The 24,357-nt window shown below is 48.2% G+C and overlaps 1 protein-coding gene across 1 annotated transcript in view; it reads left to right on the top strand.

Moving 5' to 3' along the window:
* The window catches only part of CFDP1 (craniofacial development protein 1), a 61,614-nt gene extending 37,646 nt beyond the window's left edge, over positions 1-23,968 (top strand). Inside the window, exons 6-7 of the mRNA XM_063410483.1 lie at positions 18,472-18,630; positions 23,592-23,968. Of these exons, the coding sequence (XP_063266553.1) occupies positions 18,472-18,630; positions 23,592-23,682 (250 nt within the window). The 3' untranslated portion in view covers positions 23,683-23,968. The remainder of the gene's footprint in view (positions 1-18,471; positions 18,631-23,591) is intronic.
* Positions 23,969-24,357: the final 389 nt, after the last annotated feature.

The raw sequence follows: 24,357 nt of genomic DNA on the forward strand, positions 1-24,357 counted from the left end.
CTGTCAGAATTCATTCCTGTTGCTGCATTCAGGCAAGGGTATACTGTGAAAAATTATTGTCTCTAGTGGCAACTTCACAGTCTTTTGCCATTCAGAACTGGTCTTGTTTAACTCTGCTGCTGAGAAAGGGCATTCAGGCAGTCTTGCTTTGTTTTTGTTCCCTTTGTACAGAGTCAGCATGGCAATGATAAGAGCAGAAAGTAAGCTTCAGTTTCTCTCTGCTCATTGTCACCAGGCTGGCTATCAGGCTTTGGGCATCTTTGTGTTCTTCCTGTTCTTTAAAGCAGGAGAGTAAATTGGAGTTCCCAGGTTAGATGTCAGCCTGCAGAGATGTTTGTGGCAACCCACAAGCAAGGAGGAACCCTGATTTGATGTGCCTTCATGTTGACTTTTCCATATTGACTGTGTGCTATGTCTCTTGAGTTTTTCCTATTGTGTCAGAAGAGTGTTTTTCTGAAAATTCTGTAGTTCTGTCGATGCTGCTGGGCCAGTATGGAAAAATTCATACCCTGCTCTTGCTGCTGCCTGGTAGATTGCACTAGTAATTGTGTTTTTCTGCAGCATGACATTGCACTTCACCTTCTCCAGCACAGAGGATTTTAGAGGGTCATTCACACAGTCTGTGGCCACAACGTGGTCATTCAGAGGCCATGAGCAGTTTAACCTTTTAGTCTTTCTGCTGAAACTCTTAAAAAAGGGACTCCGTGCAGAGCACTGATTTGGTGGCACAAACCTTTCCATCAGACTCTCCGGGCTGGGTTCTGGATACCAGCTCTGCTCTACCCTTAACCAAGCAGCACAAGCCTCTTGTTGCAAATTGAGTCACCCAGTGTCACATTTGACTGATTGTGGGAGGGGGTGATGCTAGCTTTGAATAAACTGCCACGTCTGCCAATACTTGGCAAATTTTCCTTCTAAAGCTGAAGTCTTGAGGGAAAGTGAACAGGGAAGATTCTCAGCTTTGGAGCAAGGAAAAGAAAGTTTCTGCCTCTAATGGCTGGAAGGAAAGGACGGCCATTCTGGCTGGCTTAAACTAGGCTAGAAAACTAGGAGGGAAATTATTGCTGCTTCTGATTTTGTTCTTTTCTGCAACGCCTGGCTTCAAGCAGACGTCAGCTGGAGGGGGTGTGGAGGCTGACTGGGCTTTTGAATTCTGGAGTTGGCAGCTCTAGAGAAGAGCTCCCATGTGCTCTTGGTTACACTGATGTCCGTGTGCCTGTGAAACTTGGGTGTGTGCTCTGCTTTGCAGCAGTGCTTGTTGCCAACATGTGGCTGGATGTAGGTGGCCTGCTCTTGCTGTAATTTGGCAGGTACTAATACATCAACACTACGCAAATCTGCCTTTAGTTAGCTCTTTCTCCTCCCAGATGTGTGGCACTGCATGTGGGGTTTAGTTATCTGGAGCTGCAAGGGCAGACTCTGCTGGATGATTGTATCTTGCCCTAGTTTAGTTACATGTTCAGAGAGAAGACTTTGTATTGAAGAGGTTGGGGGGTTGCTATTGGCTTCTCAGTCTATCTAGCTCCCCTCTAGTCTAAAAAAATGTTTATTATCAAGAATGTTACCATCCTGGTGGGAATAAAACTGCTGTGTGACTTCTAACTGCATCCCTGCCTTACCAGCTAAAGAAAGAGCAGATCAGCTGTGTTGATTTAATAGCAGAAGTGGAGGAAAGCTGACAATGGTGCATTTCTTTTTTTTTTTTTGTCTGCAGTGATCTCTAGCTCAGAAGAGCACATCTCTGCTAATTGACTATTAAAAAAGATTGCTTGCTAAGGTGCGCTGGCTTGCCATTTCAATCCTTTAAGGAATAAGCCTCTGATCAGCTGCACATAGGGCTCTTAAATATAATCTGCCTAATGACTGGAGGGCTTTGACCTTATGTTATTAAGGCACTGATGTTTTGGGTTACAAACTAAACCTTTGGGGTGGGGGGCTGAGTAGGGGTGGGGTTTTTTTCTGAAATGGTAATACTCCAAACAACAAAGGCTGCTTTTTAATCTCAAAGCAAGACTTGGAAGCAGCACAGAGTCAGTCTAGAGATAAGTCTCTTTTAGCTCAAGATTTCTAGGATTGCACACATGTTACCACATGCCTGGACCACCAGTTAGACACCCACCTGGCCACAGATCCTTTGTCCCAGTTGCTGTGCATGCAAATAATGTGTGTTTGCGTGTGTTTACCCAGTTTGGAAAAAATCTGAGCCCTGAGGGATTCAAGCTTCCTTTTGTGTTATGAAAGGGGCCACGCTGAGAGCCAGCTGAAGCAGTGCTCAGTGCCTGCTTTGCAGACACTGCAGGGGGTTTTGGAGCCCATGCACTCAGTCTTTGAGGAAGGATGCTCAGTCTGGTGTTCCATGAGGATTCCAACTGCCATTTTAAAGAGCTCTGTGGACAGGCTCCAGAGGAAATCCCAACACAGGCCTGGAAGATAGCAGCAGCTTGGGGTCAGAGTCGGAAAGGGCTGGGCAAAAGGAGGGGCTAGCTGCAAACAGAGGCAGACTGGCTCTTTCCCTCTTCAAATCTGTTCTGTTCAGCTGGCACCATCCTCCTCCACAAGCACGGATGCAGAGGAGGAATGTTCCTTGTCATGGCAGGCATTGGGTGCTCTCCCCAGGGTGTGGGGAGGGTACAGATTACTTGGATGCTTTCTAGTCCCATTTAGCCCCACAGCCCAGCTGGTTGATATGCATCATCCTAAAGCCTTAATGTTGTGTGGCAGCAGGCTAGAAATGGGAAGGGGGACAAGAATCACACTTGCTTTTCTGTTTTAGAGTAAATGCTGCAGGAACAGTTGGTATTTCATTGCTGATACTAAACCTGGATGTGGGGAGAGAAGGGAGAATGTGGCTAATGCTGAACACCTGCCTCTGACAAATAATCCACTAGAGACCCTGCAGTAATTTTGTAAATCACAAGCACATTTTCAGCCTTCCCAGAAATGTATACTTCTAAATGCTAATCATCAAATAGCCTAAATTACTGATGCAGCAGATTAATCTATAATTTGAGGTAGGCTTAGAATAGCTGTTGGAGAACAATATTTAGTAAGTGGTGTCTAGTTCAGTGCTCTCTATCTCTTGTTGTTCTGACCTGACAAATAAAGCAATCTCTTCTTTGTGTTATATCAAAATGTGTCATAGGAAGGCTGTTTAAATGGTGTCTTTTTGACCTGTCACACGGCACATGTCTGTAGGAGAGAGGGCTCCTGCATGCAGCAGTGCTGCAAACAAAGTGGGAGACTGTGAAATGAATGATGCCTAAAGTGTCAAAATCCAGCCCACCTGTTTTCCCTGCCTTGCCTTTCTTGCACTTGTAATCAGAGAATATTGGAGGTTTGTTGGATTGCTCATAATAAAGCCTCAAAGCAAAGATCAGCAGTGGGAGCAATGTATTTCATTTGTTGTGACCTGAAGTCAAGCTGCTCTATGTGTATTCCTCTAAGATGAGTCAGGTTGCCACCACTTTCTAAGGTGACATTACAGGATGTCTGTCTGCAGAATTTGCCCTTTTATTTGGGAGGGGAGAGGAGGGAGTTGGTTTCCTTTGCAACAGCAAGGGCAAAATAGGCTTTTAGTAAAGCTTAAATTCTGCAGCTGCTGGCTAAGTTAAAAAAAGAAGTGCTGGCACTCTGTCCTCCTGGAGATGAGCCTTTTCCAGCTCTCTGCCATGGCCCAGGGATGTGAGCCATCCCTTCTTGTCTTTTTCTCTTTGTGCCACTTTCTTGGATAAGAATAATGGGAGAGCTTCTTCCCTTGGCAAGGCTTTACCTTGCTTCACCTATTCTGCCCATAGAAGTGGTTTAGGTTTGTGAATGGAAGGAAAAGAGTCATAGAAGGAGAAGTGCTGTAGCATAGATATCATGGAGGAGGCTTTTTATTGGTTATAAATAAACTGAAATCTCTGATTATAGACCCTGAAGAGAACTAGAAACTCAAAAGCCAAGAGATAAGAAAAGGAGAAACTTTATATATAACACTTTCCACCAAGGTGCATGTGGATCAGCTAAGTGTTGCTGGAGACCTGAGAACAGCCCTGCTGAAACACCAGATTACAGTCCAGATACAGGCAAGAACACTTTGTCCAAATACTACTGTGATTGAGACAGATAAGGGATTTTTTTTGTTCATGCAGAAAGTTTCCTGCTTCATACTGGTCTCCTGGGAGGTTCAGCATGACCTCCTTGTACCTGGCTGTTTGCAGAGCTTGGTCCTGGTGCTGAAGAGCCCAGCAGCATCAAGTCAGGAGCAGGGCAAAGCATCTCCCTCTCCTCTCCCTTGAAATGTATTTTTCTCCCCCTTTGGTACCAGTAGCCTCTGAAGTAAATCAGAATTGTTCACAAGCAGATTCTCTGCTGGAGACCACCAAATGTTTTGAGTAGCTTGAGGCATCTGATTTGACAGGAGAGGACTCAGAATACAGACATAACTGGGTGCTTAACATCAGTGAGCACACTGCAGTACCAGTGCAGGGGTATCCCGAGGTAGCTCCTAGGCAGGGTGTGACAGCCTTGTCCCTTGATGTAGTTGTCACAGATGAAGTTAAAGAAAATGAGGAATTATGCTGTGAGTGAGATTTAGTCTCCTCTCTCTTGCCAAGGAACTCAGAGTAGTCAGAATGGTGAATGACCTGACTCTAGCAGTGTGGGTCATTGGGTGCTGCATGCTGTGAAGGCTTTCACTAGCCCTTGTCTGGGAATTTTGCCAAGAAACTGGTACTGCGGGAACAGAACCTCAAGCTATGAGACAGAGAAACTTTCACTAGGAGATCTGGTTGTAATTGAAAAACAAGGAAACAAAACCAGCTAGAGAGGGTGACAAGGTTCAGAGGACTGCTCAGTAAGTTGGGTCAAAGGAAATCTAGCTGTCCTGATGCAGATCACAGAAACAGGCTGAAAACTGGGCTGGACAGAGACATGGAAAAGGAGCATAGCCAAGAAAAGTCTTGAATTTCCATGGCACAGTGCAAAGGGCAGGAATCACATAGGTTAGGTGCTTGAGGGTTCAAAGTGCCTGCCTGGGTACCCTGTCTGAGCCCCTGCCTTCTCTGGGCTCGTGGCATTCTCCTGAGAGCTCCCTGTGAGCATTTGTGGTCAAACTATAGCCTGCATTTCTGAAAGAGGCATCCACTCACAATGGAAAGACTTACAATTTGGGATCCACCACATCCTTTGGGAAGCTGTTCCCATGGTTAATGCATTTACCACGTAACTGTTACAGTTCCCTGAAGGAGTTTGAGTCCTCAGCTGGCAACCTGCCTGCCTTGCTCAGTGCTGCAGCATAGCTCTCTGCCTCCTGAGACAAAAGTCTTGCTACAAGGGGACTAAAGCCCTTTCTGGGATCATGCAGGCTCCTCTAGGACAGCCAAGGAGCTGAACCTGTTCCCTCCAACCAAGAGTGTGAAGTTTTTTGTGAAGCATTAGTCTGTTCATTCATCAGCAGTCCACTGATCTTGTCTCCTCTCTGGGTGGATGTGTGCCTTGCTGGTTTGCCCTCAACAGCTGGTAGGTCACGCAGGATTTGAGAAACAGCTCTGGCATTGTATCAAGCAGAGGCTGTGGGACACTCAACAGTGAATTCCAGAGATGATGTGGTCATGAAAGCCCTGGACCTGCCAGCCCCTCTGCACGAGGTTGATGGAGGTAGTGGGAGTCCTGTCGGGTTGCAGTCCCCGTGTTCAAGGAGAGCTTTGGCTTTCTGAGCAGATTTTGGTAGGTGGATGTTAGCTGTAAAATCTGTTCAGGAGCCTGGAGCTTTGTGTGGGTGGGAGGGAAGCCTGGCACTTACCCCTCTGGCTGCCTCCAGCTGGAAGGTGACAACTGAGCTTGTGGCTGGGAGAAGTCAGCTGCTTCCATTTTCTTCCTCTGGAGACTTGAAATCTATTTCCAGTGAGGTGGGTCCCTGGGAAGAGGAAGGGCAGTTCTTCTAAGTGCGTGCTGCCAAAGCCGAAAGGCACTGGGAGGTGGCTTTGACAGCCTCAGACATTTAAAACACTTCAGTCAAGCCCTGGAAGAAAAACAGAGGATAACCTTAGTTTTTCCTCTTACGTACATTGTGGGCTCTCTGCACTGTCCCCTGGTTCGTTACTAAGCTTTTCTGCAGCCTTAGAAAGTTGTTGAAACAACAGAGAAAGTTCTTGTTGAGAAGAAGAGCGCATCCTTTCATCAGTTGACTTTCTGTTGTCTGTTCTTTCCTGAGTGGACATCGTGTTTTATATGGCAAATATCTTTAAAGCTTTTAGGTATTTCTCTTCTTTCCTTACCCCCGAAATACCCTCTTTGATCTGGATCGTTGGGCCAGCTCTTAATCTGGGCTGGAACAGGAGAACGTAATTGTGATGGATTCCCCAGTGATATTACCCTTCTCAAAAGCAATTAAATGTGATCAAACCCTCATTTATGTTTTATGACTGCTTGTAGCAGTGTCCAAACATTTATGTTCCCCCAAAGTCCCACATGCTGCCAGGCCAGGCTTTCCACTGGAAGATAACGTATTATATTTATGCTATTGGTTAACTTGCACAACACTGCAAAGCAACCGCTCCACTGAGCTCTAGCTTGTTGCTTGTTGTAGTGATGCATTTGTGCTATGCAGCCCTGATTCTCCTTCACCCTCACTTAATTTGCTGGGAACTTTCCCCTCTCCTAGGCTGCTGAGCTTTGTGAACATTTGCCAGTGGAAGGCAGTGTATTTGTTTTAATCAGATCTATTCTTAAAGCTGTCAGATTAATTGCTGGACTAGGAGGGGGTCCCTCCCTGCCTCTGTCCTGCCGTTCTCACCTCATTTTGATCAAAGCCTGGTATTGATCTGATACAGTGGGAAGCTAACCAGGACTAAGCACTAAGGCTGTCTAGGAGCACAGAGACAGACGAAGGGACTCTGCAGTGCTGGGGGTCACTGGGGTCGTTTTCTCAAGGGTGGTTGGGCTGTTGGATCCTCCTTGCATGGCACAGTGCACTGTAAAGAGCAACCTGGGAATCACACCAGCTGCTCCACCATCCACACTCATTCACTTTGAAATCCCTTTAGCACTGGAACAATTCCATTAGCAGGACTTCTTAGGCCTGATTTGGAGGGGTTTTTCTGCCGATTAAAACTAAGTCTGCGCACCAGTGTGGAGAGCTTGTCATAACCAAGGCATTCCCTGCGTACTTCGGGGGTGCTTGCAGCTGAAGTCGTGAACAAAAGATCTGCTGTTAGACAAAGGAGGAAGGAGTGAGCCTCTGAAGAGAGGAAAAACTTCTGTTTGCCAGCAGTTTTTTTCTAACTATTCTTTTTTTAAGGATTGGTCACCAATTAATCCATGTTGTTTAGCAGACAAAGCTGTCAACATTTTTAAGGCTGCATGGTGAAATAACTTCAGTGCTGTTGGTTCTAGCAGCTCTGAATGTTCTCAAACAAAAGCCTTTTAAGATAAAAATGGTCTGTGTTTGATCCCAGCCCGGAGTTGTGGTTGTTACTCTTTTATTTGAAACTTCTCAACTGAACCCAGTGAAGTCAGTGAGTTTTGAAAGTGTTTGAAAGTCAAGTCACACTTCTTTCCATGGCTAAATATGGGCGTAATGCAGGGTGTTACTCTAAAATGCTTCAGTATGTGACCCAAATTGGAGCCCAGCAAGTGTGCTGTGTGCCACAGACACCACCTGCAGTAGCTTCTGACAGCTTTCAAGTCATCAGCCTGTTGGACCTGAGTACCAAATGCATCCTGCCCTCTCACTTTCATTTTTTGCTCTTACCTGCTGTTGGAGTGTGAGATGCCTCACAGCCACGTTGGAGTGTAGGCTCACTGGCAACTTGAATATGTGTGCATTTCTGCTGATTTCTGTCCATTGGGCCAGAAGTGAGAATGGTAGAAGCAGGACACCTTCCTCCCCCACCCCTGCACGTTTCCCACACAGTGTGGACTGTTAGGGCTTTATAAGAGTAATTTCTTGCCACTCTCAGTGGCAGCACTAAAATACAAATTAAATGTAGCCCACCACCTTGGAGTGGGGTACGTGCACTGGTTCAGTGCTGGTGTCCAGCAAAGTCCATTTATTATCCCTAAACGTTTGAAGAACTTAAGAGGAACGTAAAATATATATATGAAGAACATGCGTGAGATTCTTTCAATAAAATTAATTAATACAAGCAGTGCTTTGCAAATTTAATTTACTCATGTGGGAACAGTTTGGTGACTTCTGGTGCATGTATGCAGTTCTTCAGTGGCAGGAGCAGGTCTGGTTTGTATTGTGTGGATGCCCTGGGTGGAGGAGAGCTCACATAAGGAGTGACTGCAGCTTCCAGCTGGGAAGGGGCAGCTCTGTCAGCATTTGGCTGCAGCTGCAGTGCTGTGTGTCACAGGGGCGTAGCTTTGGCTGTAGACCAAGCCCAAGTTACAGGTCCTTACCCGTCAGTGGAGCATCAGACAGGGCTGGTTAGTGCTGGCCTGGAGTCCTTAACGTCTTCATAGTATCACAAGTCATTTGAATGCTACAGCTCTTTCAATTAAGCTCCCGTTGAACTCCATGCACAGATATTGTAATATAATTGGCTGCCCTGCTGCAAGTGCATTAGGAGAGTCTGCTGGTGAAACAGCCTCTTGTCTGTGCTCCAGGCTGGAGGGGAGCCAGGGTGAGCCCTGCGCTCTGCACAATGTCATACTGATTAGGAGGGTGCGAGATTTTGTTTTTGCTAAAATAGTTCTGCCAGTACTGCCCAGAGGGCAGCTGCAGTTACACTGGTACAGAGGGGGCCTTATGCTGCTCTGAATTGTCCCTGGCTCTGGGTGGGTGAGGATGCTGCTGGGAGTACCTTTATCCTGCAGTAACAGCCTGTGCGTGGCTGAGTGCCGCCCAGCTCCACAAGTGTAACTTTATTTTGTTGGTATCCACCCCATAGCAACTTTGTCTCAAAGGCCCAAGGGAAATATTTTGCTTCCTGTGGCTGTTAGGAAGTGGGTTCTCCATGGCAGCAGTCCCCTCACAAAGGGTTCAGTCCTGAGCAGGAAACCCTGGTCCAATCCCTAATGAGCCCTTCCTGCTGATAAGGGAACCTGTGGGTCAGGAGCTCTGCCTGAGCCAGTCAGCTCCCCAAGAACTGATGTGCCTTTTGATGAGCGTGTCCTCCAGAGCCTGTAAAATGGGACTCCAAGCCCTCCAGAGAAGTGGGTGCAGACCGAGAGGTCTGGAAAGACCAGCTCTGGCAGAGCTGTGCATCTTTGATATTGCTACTGCACTCTGCCATTCCTGAGCTAGAACATCCCGTCTCTCCCCTGCTCAGCAAGTTTGCCTCTTTACTGTACATGGAGACCCAACACTGGTTTTATTCCTGGAATAACTGTATTCATGTGTGCAGTATTATGTGTATTTACACCTGGGTTATCCCCCAGTTTGGGGAGAGGACTGGAGATTAAGGTTCTGTCCTGTTTTGGAGCAAGGAAGCTCTTAGATCTCTTTTTCCAGCTTTGCACTTTGGAAAGGCCTATCCAGTACAGTCCATGACATGAAGATAGGATGAAGTATTTCTGTATCTTTGAGAGTGCACTACAAAGGAAGTCACTGACTGGTATCTCTGCTGGCAGCCCATGGCACGGTGCTCTGCAAGCCCCTTCACCAGCTGCCATGTCTGTTTTGCTGTTCAAAAGCCAGTTCCATGACACTTATTTCCCTCCTCAAGGTGAGGTGTACTCTGCCAAAGCAGCATTGCACAACTTCTAAAGTCACACCTAAACTCACTGTGCTGGATTAATAACAAATCCAGCAATAAACCTGGAATACTGAAGTATTGCCCTTTGTCGGGCAATGCTTGCTACTGTTGCTGGGAATTGGGAGTGACATGGTTTTTTCCCCTGTGACAAATCTGTGTTCCCCCACTGACTATATTTAGACACAAATACATCCAGAATCAACTGTGCCTATGGCAAGCTGTGCTACTGCCTGCAGCAGCCCTCACCAGGGCAATGTCACGTGGGCTTTTGATCTGTCACATCTGCCCTTGCCTCTCCACACTGATGGAAAACGTGGACCAGGCTTTGATTGCTGGGCTGCTGGGGTGGAGTGGTCTGACTGTCCTTGCCTGATAGTGCCTTTTATCCCCATCTTAACTTTTCGACATAGAACCTGGCTGTGGGACAGAGAGCTATTACTTTCCCTTCTGGAGAGGTTACACCTGCTCCTCTGTCTCTGTCACATTGCTGTTTGAACACTAGTGTGCTTTAGTTGTGATCCTCCTCAGAGATTACCTCCTTGACTCAATGGAGCCAGTGTCAGAAATTTCCTATGAGTAGAAAGAAGCTATGAACATCACTGTTCATGTAGAGGTCTCCATCATGAGGCTGTCTGGGGTCTCAGGGAGTATGGGGTGACATTAGAAATCAGAAAGGACCTGGGGCTCAGCTTAGCTCTTGAGATTGCAAAAGCAGTGATGACAAAGCAACTTGGGGTTAGCCTGGGTTGGCAAGCCTGAACAAAAGCTTGAGAAAAGTTAACTCACACTATCAACTCGAGTTAAAACTCCCATTTCCTTGTTCCTTATAACTACTTGAGGCTGGTCCTGCTACAGTCAGACCACGCTCCTTTTGCAGGTGTGCAGTCAAAGCATTTTCCCCAGGAGCTGGCTCCTATCAGCGAAGCCCTCCATGCAGCAGAAGTCAGTCTGCCTTGGTCTGCTGGCAGGATCACACGCAGGGTAATTCCCATTTTCCCACTGCACTTGGATCTCTTGCTGCCTTTGGACACAGTTGCCTGCTCTGCTGTGCCCTGTAGCACCACACAATGGGTTTTGTCCCAGCCATGGCTGCTTTTCCACAGTGGTTTCAAGCATGGTGCTCTTCAGAGTGCAGGAAGTTTGACAGCCCTCACCACAAAGATACAACCCTGCATCAGAAATCCCCACCACTCCTAGAGCACTTCAGGCAGGTTCTTTGGCTCAGTTTGTGTGTGCTTTGCAGTGTAAATGCTGGATAGCTGCTACCAGCTCAGCAAGTGGAGCATATGGGCAGCCACCACTGCATTGGCAGTGAGTTCCTTGGGCTGTGCCACCCTGGCTGGCTGCTGGGACTCCATCAGTCCTCTCCCTGCCAGCCTGCCTTGGGCAGTGCCCTCCAAACAGGACCATCGCCACCCCTCCAGCACCATCCACCCTGCTTTTATCTTCATTTCCTCCTTGCTTGCTTTTTTTTCCACCTGGGATTTCAGTGTTTGTTTGTTTGGTGTTAAGGAGGCTTTTTTGTTTGTTTTTTTAAATACCTGTTGTGACAGGCAGAACAGAGAACAAGCCAGGTTGCTCTCTGCATCCACCCAAGAGCCTCTTTGGGAAACAGTGCCAAGTAGGGACAGAGGAGGAAAGTAGAAATGCAGTTGGGTTTTTCCTGGAAGACTTTCTGTCCTTGGCTGGTTATGTGTGGTGAGGGGTGAGAAGAATTGGTCAGTTTTAGGTTCTGAAGAACAAGACCTGTTATATCATTATGGGGAAGGTTTCTGCAAGCTAGCAATACCAGGCACTGTTGTTCTGCTGCTGTTTGCTCTTAAGGAGCAGATGGCACTGCGCTTGCCTTCCTGACATGTGCCCCTCTTGTTCCCTGCCAGTGTTTTCCCTCCTCTGTTGAGGAAGATGGTCTGGGGGCAGGCAGCAGAGCTGGTACATGGGCAGCAGCCAGTTCTCTGCATGCATCCCTCTCGTGCAGTGTCTCTCACAGCCTTGACACAGAAGGAAGGACGGCAGGGTGGGTGATCCATGGTGCTCTGGGCAGGAATCTTGCACTTTATTAAAACAGAAGTATTTACTGGCTGCATCAGTTGCCCAGCTGTGGTTAGTTTGCATGAGAACCATTTCCTGCAGTTAAGGAAACTATTCAGCTTTACAGCAGATCGTGGAAGGAAGAGATACTACAGTGTCCAAAATGCTTTCTTTGCTGAGTGGGCAAGTTTCTCACCTGAATCTCTGCCATCAAAGCACTTGGGGTAACAGGAACAGAGCTGCTGTTTCTGTGCTGCAAGTAAATATCACAAGTTCCAGTGAGGAAGGGAGGGGAGGCAGGAGAGCCAGGGCTGAGTGGTCAGGATGGTGCTTTAAGGGCTTTGGGGCCTAAGATGCCATCTTTCTGCACTTGGTGACATCCACTTGCCAGCCCCCTGTCCTGATGTTGGGATCTGACATGCTGCTCAGTGCTGCAGGGAGCCACAGAGGAGTGGTTTGTGTTGCAGTGTGTGACTGAGTTGGGTTCTTCTGATTGAAACCGTTGGAAAGCCATTCAGCCATGATGGAGGTCTGGGAATGGATGCCTCCTGCTTGTCCTCTTTTGCCAGATAACATAAATACCCCCTTGCAGTAGTCCCATCATCTAACACACAAGAAAAACTACCCATTAACCTTGCTTGAAAGTGTATTTTTATAGGTTGTAGGTGTAACCTGCCTTTTAAAATGATAATTGGTAATCTCCCTCTGATAATCTGCTCCCAAGGGCTGGGCAGAAGGCATGGAGGCTTTCCTGGCCTTGCAAATTTTCCTACTGATGAAATCACATCACCTCTGTGAGTCCAGGTTTATTTCTGCAGAAGGAAAGATTGCTCTGCAGTGCCTCGTGGAGAGTCACCAGATGTTTTGGATGGATGCTGGAATGTGATGGAGTGTCCAGCACTAAATTGTCTCTGCTCTGGGAGGTGCAAAACCCTGCAGTCAGGTCAGACTCTGTTGTCTTGTTTCCTCTACCCTATGCCTGCAAGGTGTGTGGGCTGCCTTAGTGAGATCAGCATAATATAAAAAAGTACTCCTTTTGGTTCAAGTCTTGCAGCAGCTGCTTTGTCATAAGACCCTCATTTGCAGAACAGGTTATTTGCCACTGTTAAACTGGGGCTCAGGAGCTGGTTTTAATTAGTGGGGGAAAAACAAGCAACTCATTTGTGATGCATACATCAGTGACTATCCTCTTCTGTGTGTTTGCTCACACTATTTCTCCAAAATGTGGCATAACAAGAAGAGGGATGAAGGAGTGTTGAAGTGTTAGCTAAGAATCAGTAATACTGATTCTGCCAGTCACCCTAGGACAAATACCCTTTTTCATGTTCAGTGTTTTCTTCTTACAAATTGAGCCCTTCTTAAAAGTATTGATAGAGGACAGAAGTAGGGCCTTCCTGCTACAGAAGTTATCCACAGCAAGGAGGATACTACAGGGCATATAGAGAAGCAGCACAGGGTCTGTGGGGCCAACAGAAACAGAGCAGCAGAGGATTTGTGATTCCCTAGGGTGGATGTCAGGCTGAAGCTAGGGACACTGCTGGCTCCTTGGCCAACATTTGAGTGAGTGTCCTTTGAGCTCACTTTGTTCATTGGTGTTGGACGTGGTCTGTCGGCTCCTGCAGTCTGACCCTGCTGGTCCTGCCTGCTTCTGGCCTTGATCTTCTTAGGCCCACTGGTGCTGGTTCAGCTGTTAAATAGTCTCCATAGGTATTTCACAAAGACAAGAGGTGCTTTCCCTAGTGTTCCTTCTCAACACCTGCAGCATGGCTGTTGTGGATAGGAGAGGCTGATTTGCAAAGACATCCGAGATCCACTGCATCAAGGGAAATGTGAGGGTAAACAGGAGGAGCAGCACAGAGCTCTGCCTCTGGATAGCAGGATTGTTCTGCATGGATGGAGGAAGAAAGTGACTTGGCAGCAGTGGAGCAGACAGATATCTGAGTGAATCACAGGTTCAACATGAGTCACTGCTGTCACAGGGTTGTGAAAAAGGCACACGTCACAGGGGGCTGGGTATGGAGCTGCGTGCTTCCCAAGGCATCCGAAACATTCCCCCTGCTCCCAGTGCTGGTAAATCCATCACTCCTGCTATTCCTGTTTTGGATGCTGCATTTTGAGGAATATACGGGCCAATAGCTGAGAGTCCATGGAGAGCAGTGAGAGTGGTCAGAGGGCTGGAAACCATGAGGAATGAGAAAAGCTTAAAAGGACCTGGAATTGTTTAGTCTAGGAAAGAGCAAGCTGGAGGGGGTGGGGGGGCAATATGAAAAGCTTTCAAAGACATAAAAGGCTGCTACAAAAAATGAGGGAATGATCTGTTCTTAGTAGCTACTAGGAAGAGGATACCGAGTCATAGGCTGAGCAAGGAAATTTAGTCATTGAGGAAGACTTACATAAGTGAAATGCTGATAAAGTACTGAAATCTCAGTGTGTGTGGGATTGGTGTCAGGAGAACTTCAGAGCACCTGTCTCTGGGTGGGTGGGAGAGGAACTCATCTTGCTTTGGCTGGTGGGATGCACTCTGAGACCTTTGTAGCCATGTTCCCAATTGCTGGAAGATTATTTTCTAAAGCTTGTGATGAAGTCTGCCTCTTTTAAACAGGCATACATTTCCCAGATGCTGCTGACCTTCCTGTTACAAGACATCTGGGATTACATGTGGCAGTGACACTTTATCACTGCTGTAGCAGCAATTTTCCAAGCTCCTGGTCAGACTGCGGGTTTGCACCAAGATGGGGGTGAAGCATCATTGTTAAGGACAGGGATACAGAGCGTGTTCACCTCTGGTGGGACAGCAGGGGAGCCCAGGGCTTGCTGCTTGTCCCTGTGTACAGCTATGCCAGATGATGCACAGGCACAGTCCTTGTCCTGATGACATTAGATGGTGCAGGGGAATCCCTCACCAAGGCAGAGCTCCCCAGCACTTTTTTTTTTTTTCTGGTTCAGGGGCAGACTTTGGCTGCGCTTTTTAATTGTGAAAATTCAGAGCATGTCTTTGTGTCCTAAATAGGCGATTGTCCTGATCCTCATCCCTGGGATCCATTATGTCTTAGCAAATTACTTTCTCTCTTTTAAATGCCTTAGTGATTAAAGATGCCACAGCAGATACCCTTAATGAGTACAAAAAGGGTAATAATTCCTCTTGTTGGCACTGAATGCAATTAATCAGACCCCTTTACTTGCTTTTTAAACAGATGAGGCATTTAAGGCCAAGCAAGTTTTTAATTGGACTTTAATGTTTCTCATTTACTTCATTTTGGCACAAGCGTAGGAATTCCCACCCCCAGGTTTGCTGGATTTATTCAGGGTGATAAAAGGCTCAGCGTGGAATGAAGACTCAGCAGCAGACTCAGATGTCCTTCAGCTTGTGCCTGGCCCCACTGCCTGGCCCAGGCTTGGTCCGGCTGCAGCAGCACAGAATTGTCTGGACAGGAGCAGAACCAGGTTATCCACCCAGAGCCAGTTTCCAGCATGGGGCTGACATTGGATATTACTAACATTTCTGGAGTAGTCATCAACACAAGGCTGCAACATAGCCTGCCCTTTTTTGTCAGGTTCCCTTGCCTTGAAGGAACTGTGAGTATTCTTGAGATTATCTGGATGCCCTTGATGGAGGTCCATATCATAGCCCAGACTCTGTAGCTTCAAACAAGGGGAGAATTATATGTTTTAAACAATATTCCTGAGATCCATGGTCAAGAGGACATACAGAGGCCTTGAGCACCATTACAGATGGATGTGTGCATCCAGATGTTGTTAATTTATGCCAGGAATTGCCGTGGAAGAAAGGATACATTGTAAGCAGCTCTTGTCTAATTTGCAGCTCCTGCTCCCTAAAGCCCCGACACCCCACCTCTTCTTCCACCTCTGGCCATGAACCATCTTGCCTTTGGTTCCTTTCTGTCCCATCTATCCTCCACTGTGGTTTGGGGACAGCAGGGGCCTGTCAGCAGGTCCCAGTCTGTGTTTCATGCAGAGACATGTTCAGCAGCCCAGCTTGGCTGACTGGCTCCTGTCCCAACTCAGCTCTTCCCCACCAGCAGCCAACTGCCCAAGGTTCAGCCAAAAAGGATCAGTCTCAGCATGTGTGAGCCTGCCTCTGAGCCTGCTTGTCACTCTGCTGGGCAGAGATTTCTCTAGCTCCCAGGAAAGATCCCAGAACTTTCAGTTGAGTTTTTCCAGGTGTGTGCTGTGTCCTTTGCAATCAGACCAGTCTGTTTTTCAACTGACAGTGACTTTGGGCTTCCACTCACAGAAAGATCAATAGATGCAGATGAGCTGTGGGTATCCTTGGATAGGTGAGATGGCTCTTGGGTCATTGGGGATTTTTGCCCCAAAAAAACATTTAGGAGAAATCTAGGGACAAGGGACAGCACCCTCCATTTCTACATCCCTGCTTGTCCCACTTCAACGGTAGGAAAATCTTAAGCCCAAGTGTGTCAGGAAAGTTAAGTGTATTCAGAGAAATGTGTTATTGAATATACCTTGTGTTAATTTAAACACCTTCTGCCTGCCAGGCTTGTTGCAGAGGAGCTTTGCCAGCTAGATCAGCCATAGCACTTCCCTAAATCTGTTTCAGAGCATCTTTAAGGCCTCCCAGTGCAGCGTAAGGAACTGCTGTCCACGACCACTGGGCTCTGCTTTCCAGGCAGCTGCACTGCAGGGAATGCCATGGGGGATGCTTGCCCGATATTTTGTTTGGTCCTTATTCTTTGTTGTATCTCGTTTTCTCTGACTCCCTCAAATCTTGATGCATGAACATGCATCTGATACTGGGTTTGATGGTTGAGCAGGGCTTGTGTAGTCCTGGATAGCCAGATGTGGGAACCAAGTCTCTCCAATTTTATCTTGTGCTGAGAACACTTTTGCCCACTTTGCTCCCTTACACCACTTTCCTGCAACCTACAAATAAGGATACCTGGAGCCATCATGTCTTGAAAAGTAAGGCAGAATTGGAGGCTGAGCAAGGATCAAGGTTTTATTGTGTGATCATGGTGTGAGAGGCTGTAGACATCTTGATGAGATGTTCAGGGATAAAGGCAAGTCAAAGAGAATCCAGCTGGTTCTGTGTCCCCACAGAGTGAACAACTGCTGGCTGTTAGCCTGTGCTCCAGGCATGGGCAGGGACTGAAGGAAATAAGAGGCTCAGGTCCTAGAACATTTCTGCTCCTCTGGCTGGTATTGAAGAGGGGCAGGCAGTCTTGTCCAGTTGCTATGGAGCCTGCCAAGATGTCTTTAATCCCAAATATATCTATGTCAGGAAGCTGCAACCCCAAGTGACTCTAGCCAGCCATTTGTTCATTGAGAGTCTTCTGGCTGAGGCTTATAGAGTTGTCATTTTCTTTGATTTAATTCCATATAAACTGCAGAATTATTTTCCTTTAGAGGCTTGCAAATTATGGAAGAATAAACCATGCTAATGATCCGATAAGGACAACTTTGGATACGTTCCCAAGAACAGCTACCCCTGGGCAGGAGTGTGCTCAGAGAGCACTGATGAAGAGCAATTTGCCATGCTCACCTGGCTGCCTTCCTTGGGCCCCCCTTCCCAAATTCCTTCATCTCTCAGGAACGAGAGTAATTTCCTTTCTGGCTTCTTGCAGAGGCAAAGGCCCTGCAGACCTGAAGTTATCTCTGGAATGTGTGTAAACATCAGTTCAATGGGATGCTGTTTGCCCCCCTTTCCTGGGGGGGTTTAAGAAGGGTTAATACAAGTTTGTTTTACGGGTTCCTATCCCTGAGAATTGTCTTCCTTAGAGGGCAGCTCGGCTGACCTGAGCCCTGTGTGTGTGCATTTCCCAGCATAAAGAGGAGATTTGGGGGCCCCACCGCATGGGTGGGATTTCACTCCTCTGAGAACAAGGGATGAAAGACCAAAGTGGTCTTCCTGCCAAACAGGGACCTGGAGATGCTGTGGGATCACTGCACGTGCACTGGGAATCAATGGGCAGCTAACGGGATTTAAGTGATGTTTGGACAGAAATAAATCACAAGAAGGGTGGGGGTTACAGGCAGTTCTGTGCTCCCATCTTCAAAGAGCATTGAAACATATGCAGTGGGACAAAACCTTAGAAATGATGTATGGGCTGGGGCAAAATGCATTTCAATGAGAGGCATAAGGAACTCTATTTGTTTGCATAAAAATAATTCAGAAGTAAGTTCGTTAGTGGGGTACAAGTATGTCACTAATGACATACTTGCCTGGAGACCGAAGTGTTCTTGAATTTAGAAAAAGGAGTAGTAACCAGAATCTAAAACTAGAGAAAATCAAGCATTAATACCAATGAAATGGTTAATTCCTAGATGTGTTGTCAGCACTGGTGACGCACTGAGGCTGGATGCCTTCCAGAAAACAACACTTTAACTGAAGACAAAGAACCAGACTTAGCACAGAGGTGATCAGTGGAATGGCTTGGCCTGGTATATACAAGGGGTCAAACTAGATGATTTAATGATCTCTTTTGGCCTGAAAGCTCTCTGTTCTCTTAAGAAGATAAATGAAAAAGCCCTTTCACAAAAACCAAGCACTTGAGATATGTGTGTAATGAACTCTGCTGCTTCCAGGGGAACAGCAGAGCGGGATCTGCAGGAAGCGTGACCTTGCTGCCTGCAGGCTGCCTGGAGTGGCCATCTGCTTGGTGGCAGTGGCTCACCACCATCGAAGCCACCACTGTCACGCGTGACGTTTCTCAGCTCTGCTTTTAATTGCCGTCTCCCTGCATTTAACCAACATTTGCTCCTTAATCTCTGTCAGGGTGAAGAGGCCAAGCGGTATGAGTAGCCTCCTGGGGAAGATCGGTGCCAAAAAGCAGAAGATGAGCACACTGGAGAAATCTAAACTGGACTGGGAGAACTTCAAGGAGGAGGAGGGGATTGTGGAGGAGCTGGCAATCCATAACCGAGGGAAAGATGGGTAAGAGGGACTTTACCTAATAGTAATCCAGAAATTCCCACCACTTCCTTTACATGTGGGAAGCCCATTGCTGGCTACAGAGTTCAAAAACCTATGGGATTTCTTAAGGATTTATTTTAGGGGTACATAAAGCCAGTAGCTGCTGTAAGCATCACAGGGAGACAGGTAAGTCTGCAAACACCTACCACTCTCTGCTAACAACCTCGTAAGTTATCTAAGTCCAGCCAATGTCTGGCTTTATCATCTATTCTGCTTGTGGCACAGAGCATGAACTGGTCTAATGCAGCCCCCTCCATGAGGAAACACAATTGCCTTTGTCCTGTTCTCTTTTTTCAGTTTGGGAGGGTTTTGTTCTGTTCTTCAAATGACGTGTTTCAGCTGCATCTGTCCTCCTTCCTCCTGCACTAAGATTTGTGTAAACCCAGAACAGCTGGCAAGGTGCATTAAAGATTACGGCAGCACTGGGCATTGGTTGCGTGCATCAAGCAATGTTCACTCCAATGAAGTTAATGGAAGTATCATAAAAGTAAATGGTGATGCTGTAAATAAAACAGAAAGCTAATAACAGGCACTGCGGGGAGTGATAATGAGATCAGAAGCAGCATTTCCACTACAAGTGCTTTGCTAAGCTCTGGGAAAACATAACCGGCTTAGTGGACAGCTCATAAAATGTAGATTTTCTTATAAGCTGTTCTTTCAGTCTGCAGGAAAAACTCAAAGCTTCTGCATTCCAAAAGATAGGTTTTTTCTATTTTAAACAGATATTTTGTAATCATCAAACTGTCAAATAGATATTTTCAGTTTGGTTTTGTACCCTTCCACAACACACCTTCTCCATCAGTTCTCCCCTGGTCTGTTTCTGGTCACATGCCCTTGAAAAGGTAGAGCAATTCAGTAGGAGTGCTGGAGAGGGGCAGCTGTTCCTCTGAGATCCCTGAAGTCCAAGGAGGTGAATGATTTACACAACATACAGGTGTGGCAGAGCAGTGTTCTGTGTCATCTCTTGTGTGCCCAAACCCAGTATGTCGACTCTTCTTGGTCAGTGTTGTTTCCTTTCCCACCCCTTCCAAGCAGGACAGCTTGCTCTTCATGCCTGGCAAACCTTTCTGAAGACACTCACGTGATGGTCCTTGAAGGCTAAAGAAGGGATCAGCACATGGAAAAATGAGCAAAGCAGAATAGCAATTTTAAGAGCATCTTTAATCTTGGACAGCTTTGGGTATTGCTGCCTGTCACATCCCAAGCTAGAAAATCTGCTGAGCTCTTTGCAAGTGGTTTTTTGTCATTAAATGAATGAGGAACATAATGCCAGGATAACTTTAGACACTCCTTACAAATATGTTTATACTACTCAGGCATGTAGTGTGAGGAGATCAACCAAGCATCTGCTCAGTAGGAATTATTTCCACCTTCAAGGTAAAGGGAGAAGAGAGGGGCACCGATGGAGGCACAGCCCACTGCATTGCTGCTCACAGGCCACCTCGGTATGAAGGGTGCAGTACCCTCACAGGGCAGCCTGGGGGGCAGGTCACACAGACACAGCTGCTGCCGGCCTCAGGTCATTTCACAGGAGCCTGTTGTCCCTTCTGCAGCTGCCTCTTCTCCTTTAATAACGTCAACTGTGCTCACCCTTCAGTGGGCAATCATTTACACATCTCTATAAAAATTGTAATGAGCTGTTGTTAACCCTTCAACCCAGGCAGGCGAGAGCAAGGCACTGCCTTTAATCCCTGGTGCTGTTAGAAACCTCTGCTCCCCACGTGTCCTGCTGTGTGATTTAAATGTCTGCCTGACAAGGAAAGCTACAGCCCACTCCTGGAGATGTTTGCTCAATGCCACACATCCTGTGCACTTACAGATATGGTCCATGTGTGTCTCAAGGAAGGCAGGAAGCTTTACTTTTTGCTCAGGAGGAAAGACAGACTGAATTCCTTTATTGTGCTAACCCTGTAGAAGTTGCTGCAGCCCAGAGCTCCTCATACCTCCCTGGCCCTTCTCCAGCAGCCACATATGCTTAGCCAAAACACAGCAACCAGTGGAGCAGTGGGGCTGTGGCATCTTTCTGCTACCAGTGCTGGTTATCAGCCAGCCACAGCCTAGACTTGAATTCCTGAGACAGAGGGGACCTGTGCTGCCCCATGGCTCTGTCCTCCCTTGCCTCTGATTTTCCACCCCTTGTATGCCCAGCCCCCATCCAGTGATTTGCATTTCCTTAGGTATAGAATCTGGGCTTTTACAGCCTGGCTGTATCAGGTCCTGAGGGCCTGTCCTGGATTTGACAGGAGGGGCTAGAGTAAGGGGCAGAGGCAGCCACCTCCTTTGCTGTTCATCTCTCTGATGTGCTTTATAAATAGAAATGTAAAGTGGCCTCTTAATTGGGCCACCTTTGTAGGGCAGCCCCATGGGGGAGCAGCCGGCCCCGTGCACTCCTGCACCGGGTGACTGATGGTGACTGACAGAGGACAGGCAGCACAGAGACCCTCCCCAGAGCAGCTTGCAGCTGCCCTTGTTAGCAGAGACAGCCTTGCTCCCAGTGGATTTACTTTGCTCTGCTGTGGATCACAGCTGCCCTGTTTCCAGGCGGGTTGATAATTTACAGGAAGGTATTGATTCAGGTAGCAAAGGTTGTTTAGACAAGCACAGGACGAGTGTTTGTGCCTCAGTCGAGTGTTTGTGCCTCAGTCGTGTACTTTGCACCGTGTTTGGTGGTGCCTTGGCTGCACGAAGCTGGCTGAGCACAGAGAGAGCTGCAGCTCCAGCACAGGCTTCAGAGCATGGAGGGGCTTGTGCCAACCCTGCAGCTTCCCTTTTCATGTCCGTGTGCACCTCCAGCCCCTGTGTGCCTGCAGCACAAGCCAGCCAGGCCCCACGAGCCCCAGTGTATGCCCAGGCAGTACCTGGGGCTCTGCTCTGGTACCTGCAGCCAAGGACAACGCTGTGGGATGACGTCGCAGTTCCTCCTCCATGCAGAGCTGCTGGCTGCAGCTGTGAGACTGCATTCCTGCTTCATGATCCGTATGGAACCCCCAGGAGCCAGGCCCTGCCCACCGGAGAGGCACAGCAGTCAGGGAGGAAGAGGAGGAGAAAGAGACTGACCCCGTGCTGGGGCTGATAGATGGGTGTCACAAAGGAGCCAAAAGAGCTTCAGATTCAGTAGGTTGGGCTGTTGCTGCCCAGGCTATTGGGGTGTTCTCAGATGAACATCAGTAACTCCTGTCCTTGTCTTCCCAGCTGGGGTTGTGGTTGGTGTTTAGCAGTGAAGGGGGAGAAAAACCACACACCCAGCAATATGACACTGAGCACATACAGCGTGACCCCTCAGCTTCCTTCCTGTGGCCTCTCTGAGCCCAGCCCCAGGGGCCGGTCACCTCCCAGCTTACAGGGATGAGGGGAAGTGACACTCCCCTGCCTGCCTTTCCTGAGCCAGCGTGGGGAGGGGGCCTCAGTGCACAGCCCTCCTCCAACAGTGAAGGCCAGGGGCCACAAAAATACCTCCTCCCAGCCAGCTCTTTGCCTGCATTGCGCTGTGCTGGTCCCTGGCAGCGGAGATGAGCTGACCCAGTTGTGTCAGCACGAGACAGGCTGGAGCTGCGATGGGGATGGGGTGGCAGCAGGGACACGTGGGGCTGTTCACCCGCTTGGGGGAATCACTCCCTGAAAGGAATCTGGATTCATTTGTTTCCAATGGTGACTGGATGGGCAGGAGTGTCAGGGCTGTCCTTTGCAGCAAGGGCAAAGGCTCCCTGCTGGGAACACATTCAGTACGGGTTTGATACTTGTAGCATAAAGAGTTGCAGAATCACAGAATGGTTCAGGTTGGAAGTGACCTTTAAGGGCCAACTAATCCAAGGCCCAGCAGCGGGCAGGGATTCTTTATCTACATCAGATTGCTTAGAGCCCTATTCCGCCTGACCTTGCAGGGACCTCATCACCAATTGTTCATCTGTCTCAGAGAGATCACTGGTAGGAGAGGCCTTCAACCTTCCCATGCCGGTCTTGGGCATTTTCATGCACACTGTCAGCCACCCAGCAGCCTGGAAAACCTGCAGAGCCTGAGATGCTCATCGTCCCTCAGGCTTTGGTCTTGCTTTCAAGCAGTGGGCTGCTCTGGTGAGCAGGAAAAGCAGTGACTGACAGAACAGCCAAATTCAGTGGTTCCCCACACGAGTTTAATGACCTTGTCATGGCAGTCCAGTGTTTGCCACCCTGGAACAAATGCAAAACAATTGTGATGATTCAATTACAGCTCCTGTTTTGAATTGCAATTTCACTCCCTCTGTAGGTTAATTAGTAGCACAGCCCTGGGCTGTCTGTGGCAAGGGTTTGCAGCAAAGTACATTAAAATTCAGCTGCATGCCATTAATGAGCAGCAAGGTGCTTTTCCTGGCACAGGAGTGCCTTCTTCCTCGCAGCACTCAGGTGCTGTGCTGAGGGGCAGCATTAAATGCTCAGTAGTGGTTAGAAGCTAGTCTGTGGCTGGGAAACCCCTGGCCTGCATCCCTGGCTTGCTGGGTGATGCTTTTTGCTTACCTAAATGCTCGCTGTGCCTGTTCCTGGCTTGTATCATGGGCCTGTCAGCTTGTATGGAAGGTTGTGGTTGGGTTTGAGATGCTTTGTTGGGTGGTGCAAAGGCCTGTTCTGATCCCCTTCAAGGTGTCTGTGGAGGACATTTCTCAGCTGTAGGAGAAGAGCTGGAACCAGAATCAGCCAGTTCAGTTCTCTAGCCTGTGAGACCACCAAACCTCTGGAAGTCCCCCAGATGATAGCCAGCAGGCCACAGAGCAGACTTGGTGTCCATAGGAGATGTTCAGTGGGGTGATCAGTTCATGGAAAGAGAGGGAGGGAAGACAGATGGTGCTTTCCCTCCCTGCTCATCCCTTCAGGTGGAATTTGCCCCTGGCTGGGGCCCACACAGGCTGCCACGGGCACTGCTCACAGCCTCTGCCTCTGCCTCCCTGCAGGTACATCGAGAGGAAAGCGTTCCTGGAGCGCGTGGATCATAGGCAGTTCGAAATCGAGCGGGACATCAGACTGAGCAGGATGAAGCCCTGACGTGCTGGGGGTGGCCGTAGGGGACCTTGCTCCCTTCTGTGCCCCAGGGCTGGCTGGGGGCTGCTGGCCACCAACAACCACCAAACACGGAAACTGTTCTCTACCCAAGACTCAGCCTGTATGTCTCAGCATACAGGGTTTTCCTTTTACTGTAATAGTTTGGGGAGGGTATTTGTCAATGGTTAGGAGGCACTTCGAGGGTTAAATGGCCCAGCAGCTGATAGAAGACATTGGTGTAATTCTGGCAACAACTTTCCAAGAAGAAGAGGTGATGGCACCCATCGTTTACCAATCCCAGGTGCTTCTGGCAGCAGGAGGAGTCACCAAGGCTGGGAGAGTAGTGGCATTTTTGGTGGTGAGAGTGGAGCTGCGGGAAGGTTTCATAGGTGCTGTGCATACGCAAGCTGTGGGCTGGAGCCCTTCTGCCTGCTCTGCCAGCCCCGCAGCACTCCTTGCCCCTCCGCCCTCTGCTCCTGTCTGGACAAAGCCAAACTGTCTGTACTTGTTTGTGGGGTCTGATGATGCTGGGGGGGGTTTTAGCAAGCTGGTGAAGAAATCCTTCCTTGTTCACACTGTCAAGAAGATGGGAGCAGCTGCAGCAGGCAGGAAGGGCCAGGATCTGAGTGTTCACGTGAATAAATTATTCCATCCCAACACTCTTGCATGCTGGCAGTG

Source organism: Prinia subflava, chromosome 13, assembly GCF_021018805.1.
Source record: "Prinia subflava isolate CZ2003 ecotype Zambia chromosome 13, Cam_Psub_1.2, whole genome shotgun sequence".
NCBI lineage: Eukaryota > Metazoa > Chordata > Aves > Passeriformes > Cisticolidae > Prinia > Prinia subflava.